Raw genomic sequence first — 22,551 nt, forward strand, 5'->3', positions numbered from 1 at the left:
TTATCTACTTTTTTTCGAAATCAAAAGAAGTGCATAAAGCTTACACATTCTAAAATTATATAAATATTTTCAATACATTATAAGAAAATTGCTTGTTTGCGACCAGTTATTTTTAGCGAAATGAATATTTTCAACTAAAATGAGTTTGTTTTAGTTGCAAATAGTCATTTTCATTATAAAAAATTGATCATAAATACTCATTTTTCTTATAATGATAAACTTAATTATCAATCCATCTCGGTCTACGAGTTAACAAATCAAAGTAAAATTTGAGTGGTATGATCAATTTTCTTCTTTGGTCCTTTGTTTGGCTAATCAATGAAATAATGTCGAATGCGAGTATGTATGTAGCAAACTAAGAAGCATAGTTTCTTATTCTATGATGTTTTATCTTCTTTTAAACTCACAAGGGAGACACCTATCCAATCTTAAGCGTATATTAACTTGATTGTAAAGAAGCACACTCCAAAGATCCCACTCGATCCGGGTCGTCCCTATTTTACAAGACATTTCTCTTTCAAATTGTTTATTGGTTTTGTTAAATTGGTCAAACCAAAGGATGATTTGAGTTTTCAAAGCATAATAAGCAAATAGATTTCGTACTTAACACAATACGTGTATAAGACTTTTTATTGGATTAATTAATTAAAATGCAATTGTTCAAAGGTTTGAAAGTAGATGACAACACCTTTGTCCCTATGATTATTCAAAAGAGGAAACGTTACCATGTTTTTATGCTTATTTCTCACGTAGAAAAAGTCATAATGTGGCATTAACACATGCACGAGATTTACTTGTGTTCCACTCTTTGTGGAGATAGATCCATAGAAAGCGCAAATCATTATCTCATGCTTCAATATTCTCAACTCTGTCTTGTTGTTTTAATATATGAGATGAGATAAGTTGAAATGAGTTAATATTAAAGTTAAACGTTGAATAAAATATTTTTAGAATATATATTTTTTAATATTATTTTTATTTTAAAATTTGAAAAAATCGAATTGTTTTTTTTTTTGTGTGTGAAAATTTAAAAAAATTGTAATAATTAGATGAAGTGAGTTGATTAGAGTAATGCTATATATAATTTTAAGATTCGCAAGTCAGGCATACTCATTTTGAAAAAACTAAGGTATTTCATTAAAAAATAAATTTTTTTTATATAGATCTAAGATTTACTAACTTTTTTTAAAAAAATAAATGTGTAGAATTTGCACATTTTATGACTATATAAATCATTTTCCTTTTTATACTTGGTGCCAAAGAGAAAATCTTATAAATGATGAGAATTTGTCTTATTTTTCTAAAATTGGGTTATACATATGAGTAAAAATTATCTGAAAATATTATCCAAATGTGAAGATTTTAATATGAAATCGAGATGGACGTGGAATTGAATCCTCCAACATTTGTCAAAAACTTAAAGATTATCTAAAAAACTTATTTCAAGAAAAATAAAGATTATTAAATGTCTTGAAATAAATATTTCTAAATTTATTTATTTATATTATCACTTACTTAGAGATGATGAACAAAGCAAGATGTTGAAAAAATGAACTTTGCTATTCATAAGTTTCATAAATCACAAATCTCATATTTTTTATTTTTAAATTTTTTTTAAACTAATTAAATTTTTTTATTTATTATCCATATATTAAATATTTAGTAAAAGAAAGAAAGAAAAAAATTAAAAATAATATATTGTGTGGCGTAGGATTTATGTTTAGAATTTGTCTGAAAAAATATATATTAATAGATAAAAAGCCAGAAAATGCACGAATCCCCAGAAAACAAGAATTACCTTATAACTGTATTTAATAATTAAAAATATTAAAAAAATATATTTAAAAAAAATAATTATCACATTTCTTCTCGTCGGTACGTCCAGCGGCAAGTTTCAATTGGTGGCGGCCCGCTGGCAGCATCCTTGAGAAATATGAGAAAATAAGAAATCTTTTTTCAGAAGAAAAAAAGAAAGAAAAAGACAGACATGCACACATGGGAAGGACGCGAAAGGACTCCCTCTCTCTCTGTCTCTCTTTCTGTCTCTCTGTGTCTGTCTCACAGTCACTCGCTGACATGCTAGCTCTGCTTCTATCTCCATTAACGTAGCTCCCTTGTTTGGGTATTTGTCGTTCTGTGAATTCCCAGGTAGCTTCTTCTTTTCTATTTCTTTTTTTTATTGTGTTCGGTTTTGGGTACATTTTTCTTTTTCCAAGTATAATTTGGATGGATGACGGATTGAAAAGGACGTTTCTCTTGCCCTAGATTCTGTGATGCTCTCTCCGATCTGATCTCCGTACTGTTTCGCAATTTTTTAATGATTTTTGTCAATATTTATAAACATTTGATTATACTATATATGCGTGAAGATCTGAATTTGATACAAACCATGATCGCTGCTTATGTCATTGTTAATTGGGTTTGATTCGAAGGCTATTGTGGAAACTGACACTGTGTGCTTTATGTGCACTATTTACATTGTTTTTAAGCAGAATTTGTTTCGAACTCCCTGCGAATTGAATTGGATGGAGAGGAATTGAGGTGTTGATGCTTCTCAGGCGGAGAAGTTGGGTTTCCGGGTAGTAACAAGGAGGGAGTTCTTGGGCAGTTGCAGTATACGGCGAGGTACGTTCTTTTGCGCGATTTGATTCTTAATAGATGTTGTCAATTTTTGGATGGCTGTCTTTTTTATATGTATATATTTGGATGATTTGTTGTTTGTCGTGTTTAGAATTTGGTTTGTGATAATGTTATAGTAATTCTCTCTCAGTTTTTTTTTTTTTTTTTTCTTTGGATCAGTGGTGGAAAAGAACTTGATGTTGTAAAAGGTGGGTTGTAGTGGCTTCTGCTTTGCGAGTGCTAACCAAAGCTCTAGATGTTAGGAGGTGCTGTAATCAAATTGTGCTACTGGGAAAAAAATGCTTTTTTTTTTCCCCTCATTTTTCCTTGCTCCCGTAATTTGAACTTGAAAAGCCCATAGGAAATAGTTCTCAAATCCCTCTCCCCTTTAAATTGTCAGTCAAAAATCTGCATGTTGAGTGGTGTTTGGAATTCAGATTTGCAACTTTGTAATAGCCTGGGAATACTTTGTTCTGAAGACTGGAAACAGTTGATTTTTTAATTTTTTATGTGTCAGCAATTGGAAACGAAAATTGTGAAATCTGCTTAAGTAGCTTAGACTTAGCTGATACTCTTGAATATGCATCAGACGCATCTTCACTGTTGGGATACAACCTTTTTAGGTATATGATATGACTATAATCTTAAGTTAAATATTGAATGTCTTGTTACTCTATTAGGACTTACCTGTACATCGGGGATGCTTCCAGGGTTCAACTTTCCCCCTTAATACAACTATCAGTCAGATTCATCAGAAACTGATATTTACAGACACACAAATAGCACTCTTCCTCTTGAACATTTATCTTGCTTCTGAAGACTTGTGGTTTAAGTATATTACTATTGTCCTATCTACGATCCCTTAGTTTAGTAGTGTTGATTGGTTAGTTTGACTTGCAGGTGGCCCAAGTGAGCTAAAGTAGTGTGTTGGTGCAAATGTCAAAGTCTCCCTCCCCTGAACCACGAGAGTTCATATCTTCTTCCACTTCCTGGCGCAGGTTAACTTCTCTCTCTCTCTCTCTCTCTCTCTCTCTCTCTCGGTAATAGATACCTCTTTTTCATGCTATAGAAAGTGAATTTGTTGCATACCTTTATCAACAATATATGGAAAAAGAAAATTGAAAAAATTACAAATAATCTCCTCGCTTTTAATATCTACACATACTTATCATCATAATTTGTTTAGGATTCCCTTTTAAAAGTTTTTTTGATAAGTGAAAATCTTTTTTTATTTTTTTTATTTTTTTTAATATGTCGGAGAACCTCTCCAAGGCAGAGCCCTTTGGATCCACCTCTGCAGAGTAAACCCCAGTCCTGTGCACCTCACTCTCAGAAGTTTCTCTACATGGAACTAGTTAAATCGTTGGCTTTTCACCAGGGGGTGTTAGATGCTATAAGTTTATGTATTACGTTCTCATTTTGAACACCGTATTTTTTCATTACATCCAGGGAATTAAATGGAACAGAAGCTATGGATGATTCAGAATGCACAATGGCTACTGTTGCTCATTTTATTGAGCAACTGCATGCCAACATGTCCTCACAACATGAGAAAGAACTTATTACAGCACGTTTGCTAGGTATTGCTAGAGCAAGAAAGGATGCGAGGACACTAATTGGTTCCCATGGCCAAGCAATGCCATTATTCATAAGCATCCTCAGGAGTGGCACCTCTGTAGCAAAATTTAATGTTGCTGCAACTCTTAGTCTTCTATGCAAAGATGAAGAATTACGGTTAAAGGTGCTTCTAGGTGGGTGCATCCCCCCATTACTCTCACTCTTGAAGTCTGAATCAATTGAGGCTAGGAAGGCAGCAGCAGAGGCACTATATGAAGTTTCCTCTGGTGGGCTTTCAGATGATCTTGTTGGTATGAAAATATTTGTGACAGAAGGTGTCGTACCAACCTTGTGGGATCAGCTCAATCCAAAGAACAGGCAGGACAAAGTGGTTGAGGGATTTGTTACTGGGGCTTTGAGAAATCTTTGTGGTGATAAGGATGGTTATTGGAGAGCAACACTTGAGGCTGGAGGAGTAGATATCATTGTGGGTCTTCTTTCTTCTGATAATGCTGCTTCTCAATCAAATGCAGCTTCTCTGTTGGCCCGCCTGATGTTGGCTTTTAGTGATAGCATCCCAAAAGTAATAGATTCTGGAGCTGTCAAAGCTTTGCTTCAGCTCATAAGCCAGGAAAATGATATTTCTGTACGTGCTAGTGCTGCAGATGCTTTAGAGGCTCTTTCTTCCAAATTAACCACGGCAAAGAAAGCAATTGTTGATGATAATGGTCTTCCGGTTCTTATTGGAGCTGTAGTTGCTCCTTCTAAAGAGGGTATGCAAGGTGAAAGTGGTCAGGCTTTACAGGGGCATGCAACACGAGCTTTAGCAAATATCTGTGGTGGGACGTCTGCTTTAATACTATATCTTGGGGAACTTTCACAGTCCCCTCGCCTGGCGGCACCAGTTGCTGATATAGTTGGAGCACTTGCCTACACTCTGATGGTATTTGAGCACAACTCTGATGTGAATGAAGAACCTCTTGATGTGACACAGATAGAAGATATTCTTGTAATGCTACTAAAGCCTCGAGATAATAAGCTGGTCCAAGAGCGTGTCCTTGAGGCTATGGCTAGCCTATATGGTAATGTCTATCTATCAAGATGGGCAAGTCATGCAGAAGCAAAGAAGGTGCTTACCGGACTCATAACAATGGCTACTGGTGATGTGCAAGAGTCTTTGATACTATCTTTGACAAGCTTATGCTGTGATGGGGTAGGCATCTGGCAAGCAATTGGAAAGAGAGAAGGAATTCAGTTACTGATATCGTTGCTGGTATTATCCAGTGAGCAGCATCAAGAATATGCTGTTCAATTGCTTGCAATCTCAACTGATCAAGTTGATGACAGCAAGTGGGCAATCACAGCTGCTGGAGGGATTCCTCCCCTGGTGCAGTTGTTAGAGATAGGATCTCAGAAGGCAAAAGAGGATGCGGCTCATGTTCTGTGGAACTTGTGCTGTCACAGTGAGGACATCCGTGCTTGTGTTGAAAGTGCTGGGGCAATCCCGGCATTCTTATGGCTTCTAAAAAGTGGTGGATCAAGAGGGCAAGAAGCCTCCGCTTTGGCACTTACAAAGCTTATCCGAACAGCTGATTCTGCTACCATTAATCAGTTGCTGGCTTTACTCCTTGGAGATTCTCCTAGCTCAAAGGCCCATACAATTAGAGTTTTGGGCCATGTACTCATAAAGGCATCACATGAGGATCTTGTGTATAAGGGTTCTGCAGCAAATAAAGGTCTGAGCTCTCTTGTCGAGGTTCTTAACTCATCAAATGAAGAGTCACAAGAGTATGCAGCTTCCGTCCTAGCTGATCTGTTCAGTATAAGACAAGATATTTGTGATAATCTTGCAACTGATGAGATTGTTCATCCTTGCATGAAGCTTCTAACCAGCAAAACTCAAGTTGTTGCAACACAGTCAGCTCGGGCATTGGGTGCTCTGTCCCGTCCAACTAAGACTAAAACTACAAACAGGATGTCTTATCTTGCTGAGGGGGATGTGAAGCCTCTAATCAAGTTGGCTAAAACTTCTTCTATAGATGCTGCCGAAACTGCAGTTGCTGCACTGGCTAATCTTCTCTCTGATTCCCATATTGCTGCAGAAGCCCTGGCAGAAGATATTGTTTCGGCTTTGACAAAAGTACTTAGAGAAGGAACTTCCCAAGGTAAGCAGAATGCTTCACGTGCTCTCCATCAATTGCTGAAGCATTTTCCAGTGGGTGATGTACTCACCGGAATTGCTCAGTGTCGGTCTGCTGTTCTAGCACTTGTTGACTCTTTAAATGCAATGGATATGGATGGGACTGATGCTTTAGAAGTAGTTGCACTTTTGGCTAGGACCAAACAAGGTATGCACCTCACTTACCCTCCATGGTCTGTCCTTGCCGGAGTTCCCTCAAGCTTAGGGACTCTTGTCCACTGTCTGGCTGAGGGGCATCCTCCTGTGCAAGACAAGGCAATAGAAATTTTGTCTAGGCTTTGTGTGGACCAACCAGTTGTGATGGGTGATTTGTTGGTTGCAAGACCAAGAACCATTGGTGCACTAGCTAACAGGATAATGAACTCATCCAGTTTAGAAGTGAGAGTCGGAGGGTGTGCATTGCTCATTTGTGCTCTAAAAGAACACAAACAGCAGTCAATGGAAGCACTGGATGTATCCAGATATTTAAAATCACTTACACATGCTTTAGTGGAAATGGTGAAGGTCAATTCTAATTGTTCATCTTTGGAAATAGAAGTTCAAACTCCTAGAGGATTTATGGAAAGAACTGCATTCCAGGAAGGAGATGGTTTTGATGTTCCTGATCCAGCTTCTGTCTTGGGGGGTACTGTTGCGTTGTGGTTGCTATCAATAATTGCTTCCTTCCATGCTAACAACAAACTCATTGTAATGGAAGCTGGTGGAATTGAGGCTCTCTTAGATAAGCTTTCAATCTATACCTCCAATCCACAGGTATATCCAAATTTTTATTCAATTGGTTTGGTGCTCTGTCTTCTCACTCTCCAGAGGCACTAGGGTGCCTTTTGTTTTACTCTCTCTTTTGGGACTTTACTATTCTATGGGATGCTGTCTGTTAAACCTGTAACCAGCCAGTGATTTGCGTTATAAAAAAATACGTTTGGCATTAGTTGATAAGATCTTTAAAAAGTGAGATATAATCATATTGAATCTTACCCAAATAGATGCTGATGATTTCTATCTATCACTCTGCTTGAATAGAGGGTTACTGGTCCCTCTTATGTGGATTCTTTTCTGGGTGGGGGTGGGGGCAATGGTGGTGGTTGGGGGAGGTGTCTTGTATGTGATCCGATCCTTCAACATCTTTTGCATGAAGTGGCTGCTTTTAAGATTTGATTCTCCAACTTGCATTTCGTAGCCTGAGACTTTACAGTGTTGCACCAAATAATGGACCATACATTCGTAATTCAAGGCTTCAAATAGAACTTTTATCATACAACTTCTTGTAGCATTTTAAATTATTTTTAATCCTTTTTTAAAGTATACCTTATCCAAACTAGTGGCCAATTGCATGTACTTTGCATGTTGAAAAGTAATCGATTGCCCATATGACTATATACCTGCAACACTTGCTGTTATAGTGAGACTTGTTTATTGTCTGTACAGTCATCCATTCTATCCGATACCCTTGTTACATGTACTTGTATATATTGCATGGGTTACACTTATAAAAAAAATAGTGAGACTGGGGAAGAAATGAGAAAGGAGAGAATATCAATGTAGAGACAGGAAAACGTGGGGGAAGAGGGGATAGCATATGTTTAATAGGTTTATTATAGTAATGGAATTAGAACCTTGAAAAATGAGTCTTAAGATGTAACAAAAAGAATTATTGTCTGAGGCAAATTTGTTCCCCCCAGAATCATGCATGTCTCAGATTAAAAGTATTAGTTTCTGATTCTTTTCAGCAGTTGTTGAGCTTTTATTGCATGGTTAATACATGAAGTATTGTTTGAGAAGGCTTTTGTGGCTGAACCTACCAAGAAACTTCATTGGCAGGCAGAATATGAGGATGCAGAAGGTATATGGATTAGTTCCCTGCTCCTGGCTATTTTGTTCCAGGACCCAGATGTTGTGTTGTCTCCTGCAACTATGCGCATCATACCTTCACTTGCTCTTCTTCTGAGATCTGATGAAATCATTGATAGGTTCTTTGCTGCCCAGGCAATGGCCAGTCTTGTTTGTCATGCAAACAAGGGAATAAATCTTGCCATTGCCAACTCAGGTGCTGTTGCTGGGTTAATAACCCTAATTGGGTACATAGAGTCAGATCTACCGACTCTTGTTGCTTTATCAGAAGAATTTTTTCTAGTAAGAAACCCTGACCAAGTTGTACTGGAACATCTTTTTGAAATAGAAGATGTACGATTTGGGTCAACTGCACGCAAATCTATACCTTTGTTGGTGGATCTCTTGAGACCAATTCCAGATAGACCGGGTGCCCCTCCCATAGCTGTTCAGCTATTGACCCACATTGCAGATGGAAGTGATACAAACAAATTAATTATGGCTGAAGCTGGAGGTTTGGATGCTCTGACGAAGTATCTATCTTTGAGCCCTCAAGACTCAATGGAGGCCGCTATATCTGAACTACTGAGAATATTGTTTAGCAATCCTGAACTTATTCGATATGAAGCATCAGCTAGTTCCTTAAATCAACTCATAGCTGTTCTGCGGCTGGGGTCAAGAAGTGCTAGATTCAGTGCTGCAAGGGCTCTTCATGAGCTTTTTGATGCCGAGAACATCAGAGATACTGAATTAGCCTGGCAGGCTGTTCAGCCATTGGTTGACATGCTTAATGCTGCATCAGCGAGTGAGCAAGAGGCTGCTCTTGTTGCCTTGATAAAGCTGACTTCAGGAAGTCCTTCTAAAGCAACCCTGTTGACTGATGTGGAAGGAAACCCACTAGAGAGTTTGCAAAAAGTATTATCATCCTCCTCATCCGTAGAATTGAAGGGAAATGCTGCACAACTCTGTTCTGTTCTGTTTGGAAATACTAAATTCAGAGAAAATCCAATTGCCTCTGAATGCATACAACCTCTCGTATTGCTCATGCAGTCTGATTCAATTACAGTGGTAGAATCTGCAGTTTGTGCTTTTGAAAGATTGTTGGATGATGAACAGCAGGTGGAGCTTGCAGCAGCCTACAATGTCGTAGATCTCCTTGTTGGCTTAGTTTCTGGAACAAACCATCAGCTTATTGAGGCTAGCATCTGTGCTCTTATAAAGTTGGGAAAAGACCGGACTCCACTTAAGTTGGATATGGTCAAAGCTGGCATTATTGATAATTGTCTTGAGCTACTCCCTCTTGCACCCAGTTCATTATGCTCCTCTATTGCAGAGCTATTTCGCATTTTAACAAATAGCAATGCAATTGCTAGAGGCACAGCTGCTGCAAAAATTGTAGAACCCCTTTTCCTGGTTTTACTTCGTCCTGATTTTGATTTGTGGGGCCAGCACAGTTCCTTGCAAGCACTTGTAAATATTTTGGAGAAGCCCCAGAGCCTCGCAACTTTAGAACTTACCCCTAGTCAAGTCATTGAGCCTCTGATTTCATTCCTGGAGTCCCCATCTCAAGCCATCCAGCAACTTGGCACAGAGTTGCTTGCTCATCTTCTTGCTCAGGAACACTTTCAGCAAGATATTACAACAAAAAATGCAGTTGTGCCTCTTGTGCAGCTTGCGGGAATTGGTATATTGAACTTACAGCAAACAGCAGTAAAAGCATTGGAAAAGATATCCACGACTTGGCCAAAGGCAGTTGCTGACGCTGGAGGAATTTTTGAGCTTGCAAAGGTTATAATTCAAGATGACCCTCAGCCACCTCATTTATTATGGGAGTCAGCTGCTTTGGTTCTCTCCAATGTTCTGAGTTTCAAAACTCAATATTACTTTAAAGTTCCTCTGGTAGTTCTCGTGAAAATGTTGCACTCAACTTTGGAGAGCACGATCACAGTGGCCCTTAATGCCTTAATTGTTCACGAAAGGAGCGATGCTTCAAGTGCTGAACAGATGACTGAAGCTGGTGCCATAGATGCTCTATCGGACCTTTTAAGATCTCACCAGTGTGAAGAACCAGCTGGAAGATTACTTGAAGCCCTGTTTAACAATATGAGGGTACGGGAGATGAAGGTTTCCAAATATGCAATAGCACCTTTATCGCAATATCTACTCGACCCACAAACCAGGTCACAGTCTGGCAGGCTTCTTGCAGCTCTTGCTCTTGGAAACCTCTCACAACATGAAGGACACGCTAGAGCTAGGGATTCTGTTTCTGCTTGTCGTGCATTAATAAGCTTGCTTGAAGATCAACCAACTGAAGACATGAAGATGGTGGCTATTTGTGCATTGCAAAACTTTGTCATGCACAGCAGAACCAATAGGCGAGCTGTTGCTGAAGCAGGAGGCATATTGGTGATTCAGGAATTATTGATTTCTCCCAGTCCAGAAGTTTCTGGCCAGGCAGCATTGCTGATCAAATTATTATTTTCTAATCACACACTCCAAGAATATGTGTCGAATGAGCTCATCAGATCTTTGACAGGTGATTTACAATTGGAAATTCAAATCCCTTATTTTTTTTTCCCATTGTAATGTGCTAACATATGATGTCACAAACTTAGTCACTAGTCAGTACCCATTTTTAAGTTTCATTTTTCCATCAAGTTATGTGCATTTATTAGTTGATGTATGGGTTAATCTCTTAAAGGCTAAGATTGTAGTTTGTAGCCAATTATACTGCAATCCTTAGAAAATCACTGTTTGTTTTCCCTTATTCCTTGTGGTTGACCCTGTTTAGGAATAAAAACCATGATTTCCTTCGGGGATAAAATACGCCCATTCCTTGAAAATATACAGTGTCTAGCATCTTTTAGATTTCTATTTTTTAACTTGCTAAAAAAATCGTTGGAAGGTGGAATACCTATGCAGAGAGTAAATAGGTCAGGGCATAGTTCTTATTGTCAAGCAAAAGAAAAAAGTAGAACTAAGAGAGCATCTATTATGTAATCAACGGGAGTTTACTGAAGTCAAAGTGGGAAGTAATTTGTAGAGTGTCCATGAAGGGAATCACTCAAAAGATTAACTTCTGGAGAGGAAAGGCTTTAACAAAGATAACTAGAACTTGCTTTCTAATCCTGGTAGTATGTCTGGTCCCAGGACCATGCCTGTTAAAGTGGTAGCCTCATGATAGAACTTGTCTGGGTTATTCATTGAGAAAAGATTTTAACATCTTAGAATTCAGTCAAGAGGAGCAGTTCTTATGTGTAGATCTATTCTGTATTTGTCCAGTTGGATGGGAATCATGGAGTTTTGCTTTTGCTTTCTTTTGGGTTTGCTGGTTCAGTCCATGAAAATCATACCTTGGTTGGCATTAGAAATTTGATAGAAAGGCAACTGGGGCAGCTTTGGGAGCCACTCCTTTGTGCTTATTTTGGAGTATTTGGTTGTATTAAAATGGCCAGATGTTTGAGGCATGGAGAAGAGTTTCTCGAGCTCAAAAGTACTTTTTCCATAACCCTTTAATATGTGATTGGTGAAAACTGACTCTAGTTTGGCCTGTTTTAATTTTTTATTTTCTTGGTTCATTGTTCTTTTTACTTATTAAAAAAAATTTCTTCGTTCATTGTTCTTTTATTTTGTTTTTCTTTTGACATAGTGTCTGAGGAGTTAGTCAATTAGGTAATGTATCAATTTTCCATTTCTATCCCTGTAAAATTGATTTCTGTAATTTCCTTGTTTTGCAGCTGCACTAGAAAGAGAATTGTGGTCCACAGCAACTATCAATGAAGAGGTTTTGAAAACCCTAAATGTGATATTTGCCAACTTTCCGAAGCTACATACCTCTGAAGCTGCTACTCTATGCATTCCTCATTTAGTAGGAGCACTTAAATCTGGTAGCGAGGCAGCTCAGGAATCTGTACTGGACACCCTGTGCTTATTAAAGCATTCTTGGTCAACAATGCCGATTGATATTGCAAAGTCACAGGCCATGATTGCAGCTGAAGCTATTCCTATCCTGCAAATGCTCATGAAATCCTGCCCACCAAGTTTCCATGAGAGAGCAGACAGCCTGTTGCACTGCTTACCGGGCTGTTTGACAGTTACTATTAAGCGTGGGAACAACCTAAAGCAGACCATGGGAAGCACGAATGCCTTTTGCCGATTGACAATAGGCAATGGTCCTCCAAGACAAACCAAGGTATTTTTACACCTATTTTACTACTCATATTACAATTGACCAATATAATTATGCTAATTCATTAAAAATTATTTCACTTTTACGTAACTATCCTGAATTTGAAATAAAGTTGCAAAATAGTAGTAAAAAAAGTTGAAGTTTATTATTTTCCTATATTATATTATATTTTCTCTAATCTAGCCAAAGCTTGGAGACACCAATAACTTGGTAGTCTTGCGGTACCTCTTCTTATTCAAGAAAGAGGCTTGAGGTTTGATCCAAGGTGGGTGAAAGATTCATGGGTCTATGCATTCTTTTGTTGATTATAAAAATTAAGTACAGAAAACCCTTGAGCTTGGGCAGCCAGGATGCTATGCTTCCATCACATGTATTTTCCATTATCTTTGTGATCTCATGTTTTATGCTCCTAGGACTTTATTTCCCTAATTTCTCTCTGAAAAAATATTTAATGACATGACATTTTTGGATTGGTTACAGACTTGGTTTTTATTGATTGGTTACAGACTAGACGCTTTGATTTTACACTTTGAGCCTGACCATGAAGAGGCTGTATATTTCGAAATAAACTTTAGGGAGGTTATGTCTTTATCATTTATGAGCTAACAAGAAGGGAGTAAAATATGTTATCCACACAATACTATTGATTCCTTTCAAAGAAGTCCTCGTATGATGATATGCTTGTTTTCCTAAATCTTCCTCATGCCATGTTATATGGGTTTATAATTATTTAAAAGCCTATGAAGATCACAATCACGTTCTTTGCTTACACTCACATACATAATGTCCTTTACTCCCATATGACATTTGACTTTTTCCAAAGCATGTTACTTAAAAGTTAAACCCCCAGTGGTTTGGAGGAGAAGATTTTAAAAAATGTCGTCATGCTCTAAACATATATAATTTGTAGTATCTGTGAATTCTAAAGGTTAACTTGGTTTCTTACTGCTAGTTGATTATCCAACGTTATGATAAAAAAAAGTAGATGAAATTCATAAGGATATTTTTGGAATATTGATTGTTTCCAAGTTCTTTCGGATATATTTCTTCTTCTGAGCAGTTTGACAATGGTTTACAGAACTTGTACTCTACATTGCTTGATATATCAAGAAATGATTGGATCTAATCTGTCAATCAACTTGCAAGATAATAAAATGGTCTTCTATCATTACCAGGTAGTGAACCACAGTACCTCTCCCGAATGGAAAGAAGGGTTCAAATGGGCATTTGAAGTACCTCCAAAGGGACAAAAGCTCCACATCATTTGCAAGAGCAAAAATACGTTTGGGAAGGTAATTAGATTCCATTTACTGTCCTTATCATCAGGCTGAGCCACTCAATTTCACATTGCTGTCACCATTGCAGTCCCCCGTACTACTGAAAAAGCATAAGAAATTTATTGTAACCTTTGATTGCTTTGGATGTTACTGTGCCCCTTATACCTTCATGTGGCAAGCTGCCATTGCCACATTGTGGTGCTCAATCCCCTCTTGGGCAGTGTTGATTTCATACTTTTTTCTTTTCCTTTCCTTTCCTTTTGGGTTTGGGTAAGTTCTTGCTTTCATATGTCTCATAGAGAATGGTGGTTTTTTCAGACAACACTGGGAAGAGTGACCATCCAAATTGACAAAGTTGTGAGTGAAGGACTATACAGCGGATTATTCAGCCTTAATCATGACAGTAACAAAGATGGCTCTTCTCGAACGCTTGAAATTGAGATTATCTGGTCCAACAGGATATCAGATGAGGACATGTAAAAGGGTGCACTAAATCCATATTAGCAAAGTGAAGGCAGGTATAACGAGAGGTATTTAGAAAGTTGAGATCGGAAGCACTGGTGGTTGTCCCAAAAGGGGTGTGGTGGAATTTGGTTTGCATGTAATTATTCACATCTTTTGCAGGTCCAGTTTTGTAGGCCGAAAGATTAAGCTGTTCCAGGTTAATTGTAAATTTTATTTATTAATTTGCAGAGATGATAAAGAATTAAACAGGGTTCCCACAGTGTAGGGAATTTCAAAGCTGATAAAAGTTTGTTGTACAGGTCAGTTTGTAGGCACTAGCAATTAAATATACTAGGGAGGAATGGCATCTAAAGTTGATGGGATTGAGCTTTTTCCGCACCAAGTGCTGCCTTTCCAACATTTAAAATGGGCCGTACCTGTACATAGAAACTACGATTATATATATAAAGGAAGCCACTATACAAAAAGTACTTCTGGTAAAACTCTTACTAGTGGGCACTGCTTGTTTCTTAGGGTTTTTGGTTCTTACTCGCTATGCATTCTTCAAGCAATCATCCTTCTTTTTGTCATACCCATTCTCAGATATGCTTGGAGATCCAGCTTCAAGATTCTATAGAGGCATCTTTCCAACTATAATTTGTATTACTGTTGTTCTCTTTCCTTTTTGTTCATGAATTCTCAGCTCATTAACAACATTTCCTTGATCTCTGAATGAGAAAGTAACTATTTCTTCCCCCTCCCCCCTGGCAAAGAAATTTCATGACTGTAGAAACATTACATCATGAAGGGAGAACTCAAAAGCCACATTCATCCAGAAGGCCAGACCCCAAAAGTTATCCACAACCAGATAACATGACTGGTGTACTATTCATGAATGATATGCAATTGGGCATTAGGGATAAAGAAGTAGACTAGGAAAAAAGAAGAGACATATCAATGAACGTCTACATTCCGTATCATTTATCCTCATTCTCAGTCATAATGATCGCCATTCAAATATGAAGGAATAGATGAGCTACTGAGGTGAATGGAAGATCGAAGCAGCTTAGAAAACTTCAGCTAAAAGGCTAGAGATATGATCGAGCAGGGCAGATGTCAAGTGCAACTTGAGATCCCCTGCCTTGTTGGTGAAAGTTAATCTTGACTGATTCGAACAATTGCAAACTTAGACCTTTACATCCAAATTTGAAGCCAAAATCAGACCGCACATAATCTTGAGATTCTGCCTACTTATGTGCCCATCTTATTCACTTTCGGAAATGATGATAAAATGACAAAAAAGAGAATCAGATTTAGAATGACTTGTTGACTCATACATCTTTGGTTCCATTTTTCAGCAACAATTTCCCTATACCTGATACACAGTTCTAGCTAAATAGGATGGCATATATCCAGAGTTTACCACCCCAGAGGTGGATTTAACGAGAGCTTGCCCGTCGTATTAAATAAAAAATCAGGCATCAGTGTCAATATACAGATGTTAGTTTATTTTTCAAAGGCTTCATGACGTTTATATGTATGTGTAGAAAATCAAAACATTGGTCAACACACAGGCAAGTTAATATGCCATATGCTGTCTCCTGTGTTCACCCTACAAAGAAAAGTACGCACCAACAACAAAAGCTTCAAGAAGAATAATTAGAAGTTTCATGCTGCAAGTGACGTGACCTGGTAGTTTCATCCGGGAAGATGACATTAGGATTCCGAATAGGTGAGTTCGTTGACTTACTTCTCATGCAATGCACTCCAGATGAGATGCTCCACAAGATATCCCCTGACTGCCTTGCTCTTCTCACTAGTGGTGATGATATTACAATTTCCTTTGACTTCGAAAGTGGTTGCTTATTGCTCTTAGCAATGCCATTGGCAAGCAACCATCGAGATCCTGACTGTTGCTGTGTGCTGGTACCCCAAAACTGGCACTTGCCAGGCCCAGAACTTACACCTGCAAGGTGGACTTCAGCGATTTTGAATTGAGAGTTGCTTCCTTCTTTGACTTCAATTTTCTCTACTGCATTCATGTCACCAAACCCCTCCAATACGTGTCTGGGGTCTTCTTTATTGTTGCTACTCCCTATGACCATGTTATCTACCCTTTGTATTGAAGGTACAAAAATTCTATCCACTTGAAGTAGAGTGAGCATTGGGAGACCGACAGGTTCATGGTTTCGGTGGGGATCTCTAAGTTGCAGCATGAGCGCAATTATGAGATTGTTCCCCAACAATCCATGCTTTAGACCAGATCCTATGTCCCATTTTTTGTCTCTTGTTATCCACTCATCAACAAAATCTGTGCATTTGGCATGATGGGCTGTTAGGATCTCCAAAATTTGTTCATTATCTTCATCTTCATCACCAATGATTCCAGCATCCAGCCTTAACCAATTATCCAATGTTAGGGACAGATCCATTAATCTTTTAACATCACTGCCACTACCTCTGACATCTAGACGTTGCAATGCTGCAGATCCTTCAGACCTGTGAAACCTGCTAAAAGCGGAATTTATACTTGAAGGCACCTCTTCATCAGAAATGTTAGTCTGTATTCTCAGTCCGTCTATTAAGAGGGCTTCAACCCTATCCATTGCCAAAGGAACAAGTTCTCTTAGAGATACATGGTCCAAACCACCTGTCAAATCTGAGCTCCAGCTTTGACAAATCCAACCAGATGGACATTCTTTAACTTCCTCCCCTCCACCATATGCATCCAGCCAAAAGACTGATTCATGCTGCAACAGAGCCTGCCTATAGCAGAAACTCGATAAATTATTTTTGATCAGTAAACAATTTTTTTTTTTTTTTTTTTAGGATAGCCCGAGTACACAGGACTGAAACTCGATAAATTAGTTATGTTTCAGAAAATAAAATAGAAACAACCAAGGATTTGAAAGTTGGAACTATATAAATTTCTTAAATGAATGAAGTTAAGGTGCTTACACACCTCCCAGGCACCACCGTGCTAGATGTAGCATTCCCCACTAGCTCTTCTATTATCTTCCCTGTAAGATCCACCAAAGGCATTAATTGATTTGTCAGCAAAGACATCTTTTCAGTTCCAACCGATGCCAAATGCTGTAATATCTCCATAATATCAAAACCCATTGCAGCAGGCAGCACGACTGGGCTAGAAACTTGCATGATTAAGCTTCCACCATTTTTTGCATCTCTGAAAAGTGAGGGACTCATGGATCGCAGAAAGCCTCCACCTTTTGTCCAAACAAATGGACCCAAGCCTACTCCAAGTGGAGGTAACTCAAGTGGCTCTTTGGGGGCTAGTTGGATTGGACTTCCAAATCCACCAGAGCAATTTCGCGGAGAGCTCTTAAAGTCCTCCTCATTTAAGCCCCATTCTCTCATCAAGGCTTCGGTTTCCAAGTCTTCAAGTGTTTTGGCCTGCCTTCTATTTCTCAGTAACTGTCTATCTCTGTTGTGCTCCTCTTCAGCAGCTTGAATAATTGAAGACAAATCAGAGTCCTCAAAACACTCCCCAAAGGTAGACCAAGGTGAATTGCTGAAAGAAAAATCTGACTGCTCTTCCATTGGATCAAAATAAATATTGAAGTTGCCAGAAGCAAGAGAATCATTTTCAAACTGCCTTAAAAGACACTCTCTAGGAGACTCAGCATCAATTTCAGACGACCAGCGAGATGAGCCATGTTCGATCCCCAGTAACTTTAAGAAATCCCTAGCTACAGTTTTAGTATCATCATCTAAGCTGCTTGATTTATTGAGAATTTTTTTATCTTGATAACTTGATTTAACCTCTATCATATTTTCTTTCTCAAGGAACTCAGATAGAGTTGGTGGAGGCTCCAATTCTGCTGATTTAGAGTTCCAAGGGTGATGAAGATCTAATTTTGTCTCTTCTACTGTTGAATCTCTGGTAGATAAGCTGTTATCCTCATATTTGTGGTCAGCCACGACAACCTCATTTAAGTAATCACCACAAACTTCATCCTTTGAATTACAATTAGTCTCCTCCTCAATGGATATGTCATCATCCTTTATGACCTCATCCATATTGATAGTTTCAATCACAGACCCATCAATAGTCTGAACAGTGGCTTGATTAGATTGCAACTCCTCCTGCTCAGGAATTTCTATTCCCCTCTCAATAATGGTAAAATCAATGTTGTCACACTCATATCCATTATTTTCTTCTGATAAGTCCGATTCCATATCAGGCTTAAGCTTAAGTGGCTTCACATCTTCAGAATTTGACCTTGCTGAACTAAGCAAGTTTTCCTCACCAAGTTTCTGATATAGAAAATTTATTGACGTGGAGAGCTCCAACCCTGGATCAATAGATTGCAACGACAGGACAGATGTGACGTTCAAATTATTTCGAAGGCTCCCGTCCTGAGGGAGCATACCATCGTTACCCGACAGGAAACCGACACTGTTTTCCACGGTTTTTGACCCGTTCAGTCCAAAGTTTATATGCTTTGAAACATTCATACTATCACTCATTTTCATGAAATAATCCGCCATGACTGAATACCCAAAACTAACATTGAGACTAGCACCATCAGCCTTGCCTTTGAGCTTAAAGCTTGTCATCCATTTACCAGAATTTTTCTCCCCCTCTAACTCTTGCATGGTAAGTGGTAAAAGCCTTGTGAGATCAACCCAGTGCTTTCCAATATCAAGCCCTGCCATCCCAATTACAGAAACACTGATTAAGGAAAGCTTGGCATCATACTTTGCCGAATGGTGAGCCCCACTTTTACTACCATACACAGAGCATCTATGCATCAGAGTTTCATTAATTTCAACCATTCCCTGACAAACCCTCGATGGATGGGTCCGTAAGACCTCATCCTTCCTTTTCCAATTCACGCATAAGTTAAAGCCATCAAAATTCATAGGCAACCCATCTATTGAATGGACATAGAGGTAGAAACAGCAACTGAATTTTCGATTCCCAATATGAGTCAGGGCTTTCAATGGCTTCTTCCAATTCCATGATAATGCTGATTTCTTGTCCCTATACAACAACAGGTCATCCCTAGGAAGCTTTGGGTTTGAGCTTGATTTCGATTCCAGCAAACGCGTTTTTCCAGCTGATTGGGATCGAACTTGGGATGGGGGACGCAAATCCTCTGTAGGGGTTTTATGCAAATAAAGGGCTCTGCTTATTTCCTCAATGTCACGCAACAACTGAGCATTATTGGAATTTCCGGCATCACTATCTTTTCCAGACTCAAGTTTTGACAACATCATACATGCTATACAGAACACAATCCAACAAATTCAACCCAGTTTCACAACAGAACTCCTCAGCTATCCAGTTTTTCAGAAACCCTCTTCAGTCACCCGGTTGGATCAGAAAACTAGAACAAAATAAAAATAAGACGTAAATTAGGCTCTATCAAACCACCGCCCCCCAACACACACACCCCCCCCCCCCCCCCAAAAAAAAAAAAAAACAGCCACACCATTTCAATCTTAGATGATCACATCAAAGCTTAGATTTACACACATCGTATGATATCTCAGCAACCAAAGAGACAATGGATCCATCCAACTCAAAATGAATCAAGAAATTGCGTTCTACTTACCAGAGTTGAGAGTCACCAAACTCCAATGTTGCTTTGTCGATTAAGTTAGCGCGGCCTTCGAATTCCACGAAGATGACATCGGAAATCTCATTTGGAAACTTTTTCAACTAAAAATTGTGCGGTGGGGTGCGGCGCGGCTGAAGAAGATTATGTTTATTGTTTTGTCTTGTGAGGAATGTGTCGGAGTTGGTGGGTTGTGAGTTGGAACTTGGGACGGTAGAGTCAGACTGCTCAGTTATCATACAATAAGGTCAACTCCATTGTAGTGTCCTTAAAATTTGAAGAGTAGGAAATTTTGTTGCTAATTATTCTATACTTAAAATTTATTTTAAATTAATTATTATATTTTTTTATAATAATAAAATATTATTAATTTTTATTATTTAAATTTTTTTAATTAATTTTTATTTTTTAATTAATTTTTTATTTTATTTTCATAATCAATATTTATTTTCATTTTCGCAATCCATTAATCTATAATATAATAATCTCAAATGTAAGATAAATGTGGGACAAAAAAAAAAAATACTAATTTGAAGAAGCTAAAGCTCTTTTCATATATGAAATGTGTGATGGATTTATTGTAACTAATATTTGATATAAAAAGTCTTTAACTAATTTAATGTAGACTCAATTTCATCAATATTCTATAAAATATGAAAAGTACTGACATTTGAAATTTTAAAATCTTATAAATTAAATTTTACAATTTAAATAACGTATACTCTTACAATAATTGTAGAATAGTATACGAGTTTTCACGATCTTAAAAATTAAAATAGAAAAATACTTTAGATTAAAAAATTGATATAAAAATAAATTTAAAAAATGATCTGTTTTGATGTGAAATGTGACGCCAAATTTCATTTGGGATCGGACGGATATTTGAAACGTCGAGACATGCAACACAAGGTTACCTGCCCACGTTCATGACATATAAGATGCAATTTTCCTAACATGCATCTAACATTATACAATATTCACAGCGGATAATTTTTTTATTTGGCAATACTATGCACCAAATTGAAAATATCCCAAATGCTTAAAACATACTTCATACATAAAGACTCATTGAACAGATCACAACACTAGTCCAAAATGGTTATGATCCAAAAAGTACTAGAGATGCAACTCCATTGTACAAGTAATAATTTACGTTAACTACTATATTAACATTGACGTCGCACATTCGCTTAGTTAACTGTGTCTAGTTGATCAGCTCCTAATTCTCCATCAGGTCCTGTAACAAGATCTACCATTCGGGGAGAATGGTAGTTGGGACTACCAAAGTGAGATTTGATTACAAATCTCAGTAAGTTAACAAAAAACTTCCACACAAGCTAATGATGCATGGATTGTGACGCCCCCAAAATCCCTACGCCCGAACAGGGGGAAATTGAGACGTCCGGATGGTGACAACCCGGGTCACCATCCCATCGACGGGTGCCGAGTGTGTACAAGGCAACAGATGTGTACAGAGAAACACGCAGCGGATAACGAAAGTCATAACTAAGTACCAGAATTTTTCTTAACGTAATACAAGCTGTTTAAAACATACATAGATAAAATATTACAAAACACAAATACAGTTTTAACAAATAAAAAGATAGCATCAGCAACCCGGCGGAGCCGCATCCTCGGGCTCAGCCTCCTCCTCTTCGTCCTCTAACTCTGCACCAAAAGCTACGGAACCACGAATGGTACCGCAGGTAAGTAAAACCCAAACACTACCAGATAAAAACACATAAAACTCAAACAAGATGCATGAACCATGCCCAATGCCCAAAGCCCAAAAACACTAGTTTTCCACACACGCCAAAAACCCTTTTGGCCCAAAAACACATCCTTTCCGAAAAACACGCCAAAAGTCACATTTGGCCGCCAAAAGTCCATTTGGCCCAATATCTCGCCAGAAGTCCATCCGGCCCAATATCTCGCCAGAAGTCCATCTGGCCCATGCCAAAAGTCCCATTTGGCCTCATAAACCATTATCCAATTTTAACCGTATGCACCATGACCTCCCCTAGGGGTCATCCGCACACCCTGGCTCCAGTGTCACACCGTAGAGTACCACCACGCATGTGACACCTAACGAGCGATGCTCAGTTCCGCGCCCCGCGCGTGCGTAGCCAAGCATCCTCTAGCCCTCGCCAGCGAAGGGCCACGGAGTCGGTGAGTAGGGCGATGCCCGGTTCCGCGCCCGGCGCGTTCGTAGCCAAGCATCCCCTAGCCCCGCTCCCGTCATCGCTCTCGATAACTCAGGGGACATCACTCAGTTTATTCCGCTCCCGAGTGACCAGATGAGCTCCACCGAGATAATAACCCATCCCGGCTTGGGCTCGTGATACACACGCACCCGCAATACACTTACGCCAAAACACAGGCTTTTCACATAAATCCACAAACACACGTGCATGCACCATGTAATGCCATAACAATGCAAAAGAAAATAACCAACCAACATAAATCAATTAAACAGACAACTCCGTCCTCCATCCATCCGACCCCCGAAACTCCTCGGACTCAGTCCGGAATCAACAACCAACAACAGTAAATAATTGAATGAGCAATATATATTAAAATCTGAAAATAGGGTTTAGAAAATACTTACAGCGCTATACGGTAATTTTAGAAAACAAGCGGCGTTGCAAACGGCGGAAAAACAGCAACGTCACAGTGAAAATTCACTGTGGCTGTGGGTTTGAAAAACCCACTTTTGAACGGGGACAAACTAGGACACGAGATTGATAGGAAATGGTCTAGGGATGGTTGTGAAGCTATTGGAAGTGGCGAACGGCCGTGGGTGGCGGCGGAATGGCCGGAAATGGCCGGATTACCCAAAACGGAAACTAAGCT

General features: G+C 38.7%; 2 protein-coding genes and 1 long non-coding RNA gene across 4 annotated transcripts; 1 reads left to right on the plus strand and 2 right to left on the minus strand.

Annotated features, from left to right (window-relative positions):
* Positions 1 to 1,933: 1,933 nt before the first annotated feature.
* On the plus strand, positions 1,934 to 14,616 carry LOC122296059 (protein CELLULOSE SYNTHASE INTERACTIVE 3). The gene is made up of 8 exons (XM_043105460.1): positions 1,934 to 2,148; positions 2,493 to 2,625; positions 3,520 to 3,617; positions 4,069 to 7,129; positions 8,195 to 10,739; positions 11,941 to 12,395; positions 13,568 to 13,684; positions 13,988 to 14,616. Exons 3-8 carry the CDS (start codon positions 3,556 to 3,558, stop codon positions 14,147 to 14,149), a joined length of 6,402 nt encoding a protein of 2,133 aa, XP_042961394.1. The 5' UTR covers positions 1,934 to 2,148; positions 2,493 to 2,625; positions 3,520 to 3,555; the 3' UTR covers positions 14,150 to 14,616.
* Positions 4,096 to 8,198, minus strand: LOC122296062. The gene is made up of 2 exons (XR_006238369.1): positions 7,352 to 8,198; positions 4,096 to 7,256 (listed from the first exon to the last, which is right to left on the minus strand). It is a non-coding gene; the product is annotated as an uncharacterized LOC122296062 (long non-coding RNA).
* Positions 14,617 to 15,439: 823 nt separating the features above from the next.
* Positions 15,440 to 19,933, minus strand: LOC122296060 (protein PLASTID MOVEMENT IMPAIRED 1-RELATED 2-like). Of its 2 annotated transcripts, none has more exons than XM_043105462.1 (3): positions 19,696 to 19,933; positions 17,072 to 19,467; positions 15,440 to 16,875 (listed from the first exon to the last, which is right to left on the minus strand). In XM_043105462.1, exons 2-3 carry the CDS (start codon positions 19,355 to 19,357, stop codon positions 15,760 to 15,762), a joined length of 3,402 nt encoding a protein of 1,133 aa, XP_042961396.1. In that variant the 5' UTR covers positions 19,358 to 19,467; positions 19,696 to 19,933; the 3' UTR covers positions 15,440 to 15,759. The 2 variants fall into 2 exon arrangements, with proteins under 2 accessions (XP_042961396.1, XP_042961395.1); XM_043105461.1 differs by having other exon boundaries at positions 15,440 to 16,879; positions 17,076 to 19,467; positions 19,696 to 19,932.
* Positions 19,934 to 22,551: the final 2,618 nt, after the last annotated feature.

The sequence above is a fragment of the Carya illinoinensis genome, chromosome 15, assembly GCF_018687715.1.
Source record: "Carya illinoinensis cultivar Pawnee chromosome 15, C.illinoinensisPawnee_v1, whole genome shotgun sequence".
Taxonomy (NCBI): Eukaryota; Viridiplantae; Streptophyta; class Magnoliopsida; order Fagales; family Juglandaceae; genus Carya; species Carya illinoinensis.

Coding starts and splice junctions, on each gene's coding strand:
- LOC122296059 (XM_043105460.1), top strand. CDS start 3,556: ATGTCAAAGTCTCCCTCCCCTGAACCACGAGAGTTCATATCTTCTTCC. Junction 3,618..4,068: donor TCTTCCACTTCCTGGCGCAG/GTTAACTTCTCT, acceptor CATTACATCCAG/GGAATTAAATGGAACAGAAG. Junction 10,740..11,940: donor GCTCATCAGATCTTTGACAG/GTGATTTACAAT, acceptor CTTGTTTTGCAG/CTGCACTAGAAAGAGAATTG.
- LOC122296060 (XM_043105462.1), bottom strand. CDS start 19,357: ATGATGTTGTCAAAACTTGAGTCTGGAAAAGATAGTGATGCCGGAAAT. Junction 16,876..17,071: donor CGGTGGTGCCTGGGAGGTGT/GTAAGCACCTTA, acceptor TGCTATAGGCAG/GCTCTGTTGCAGCATGAATC.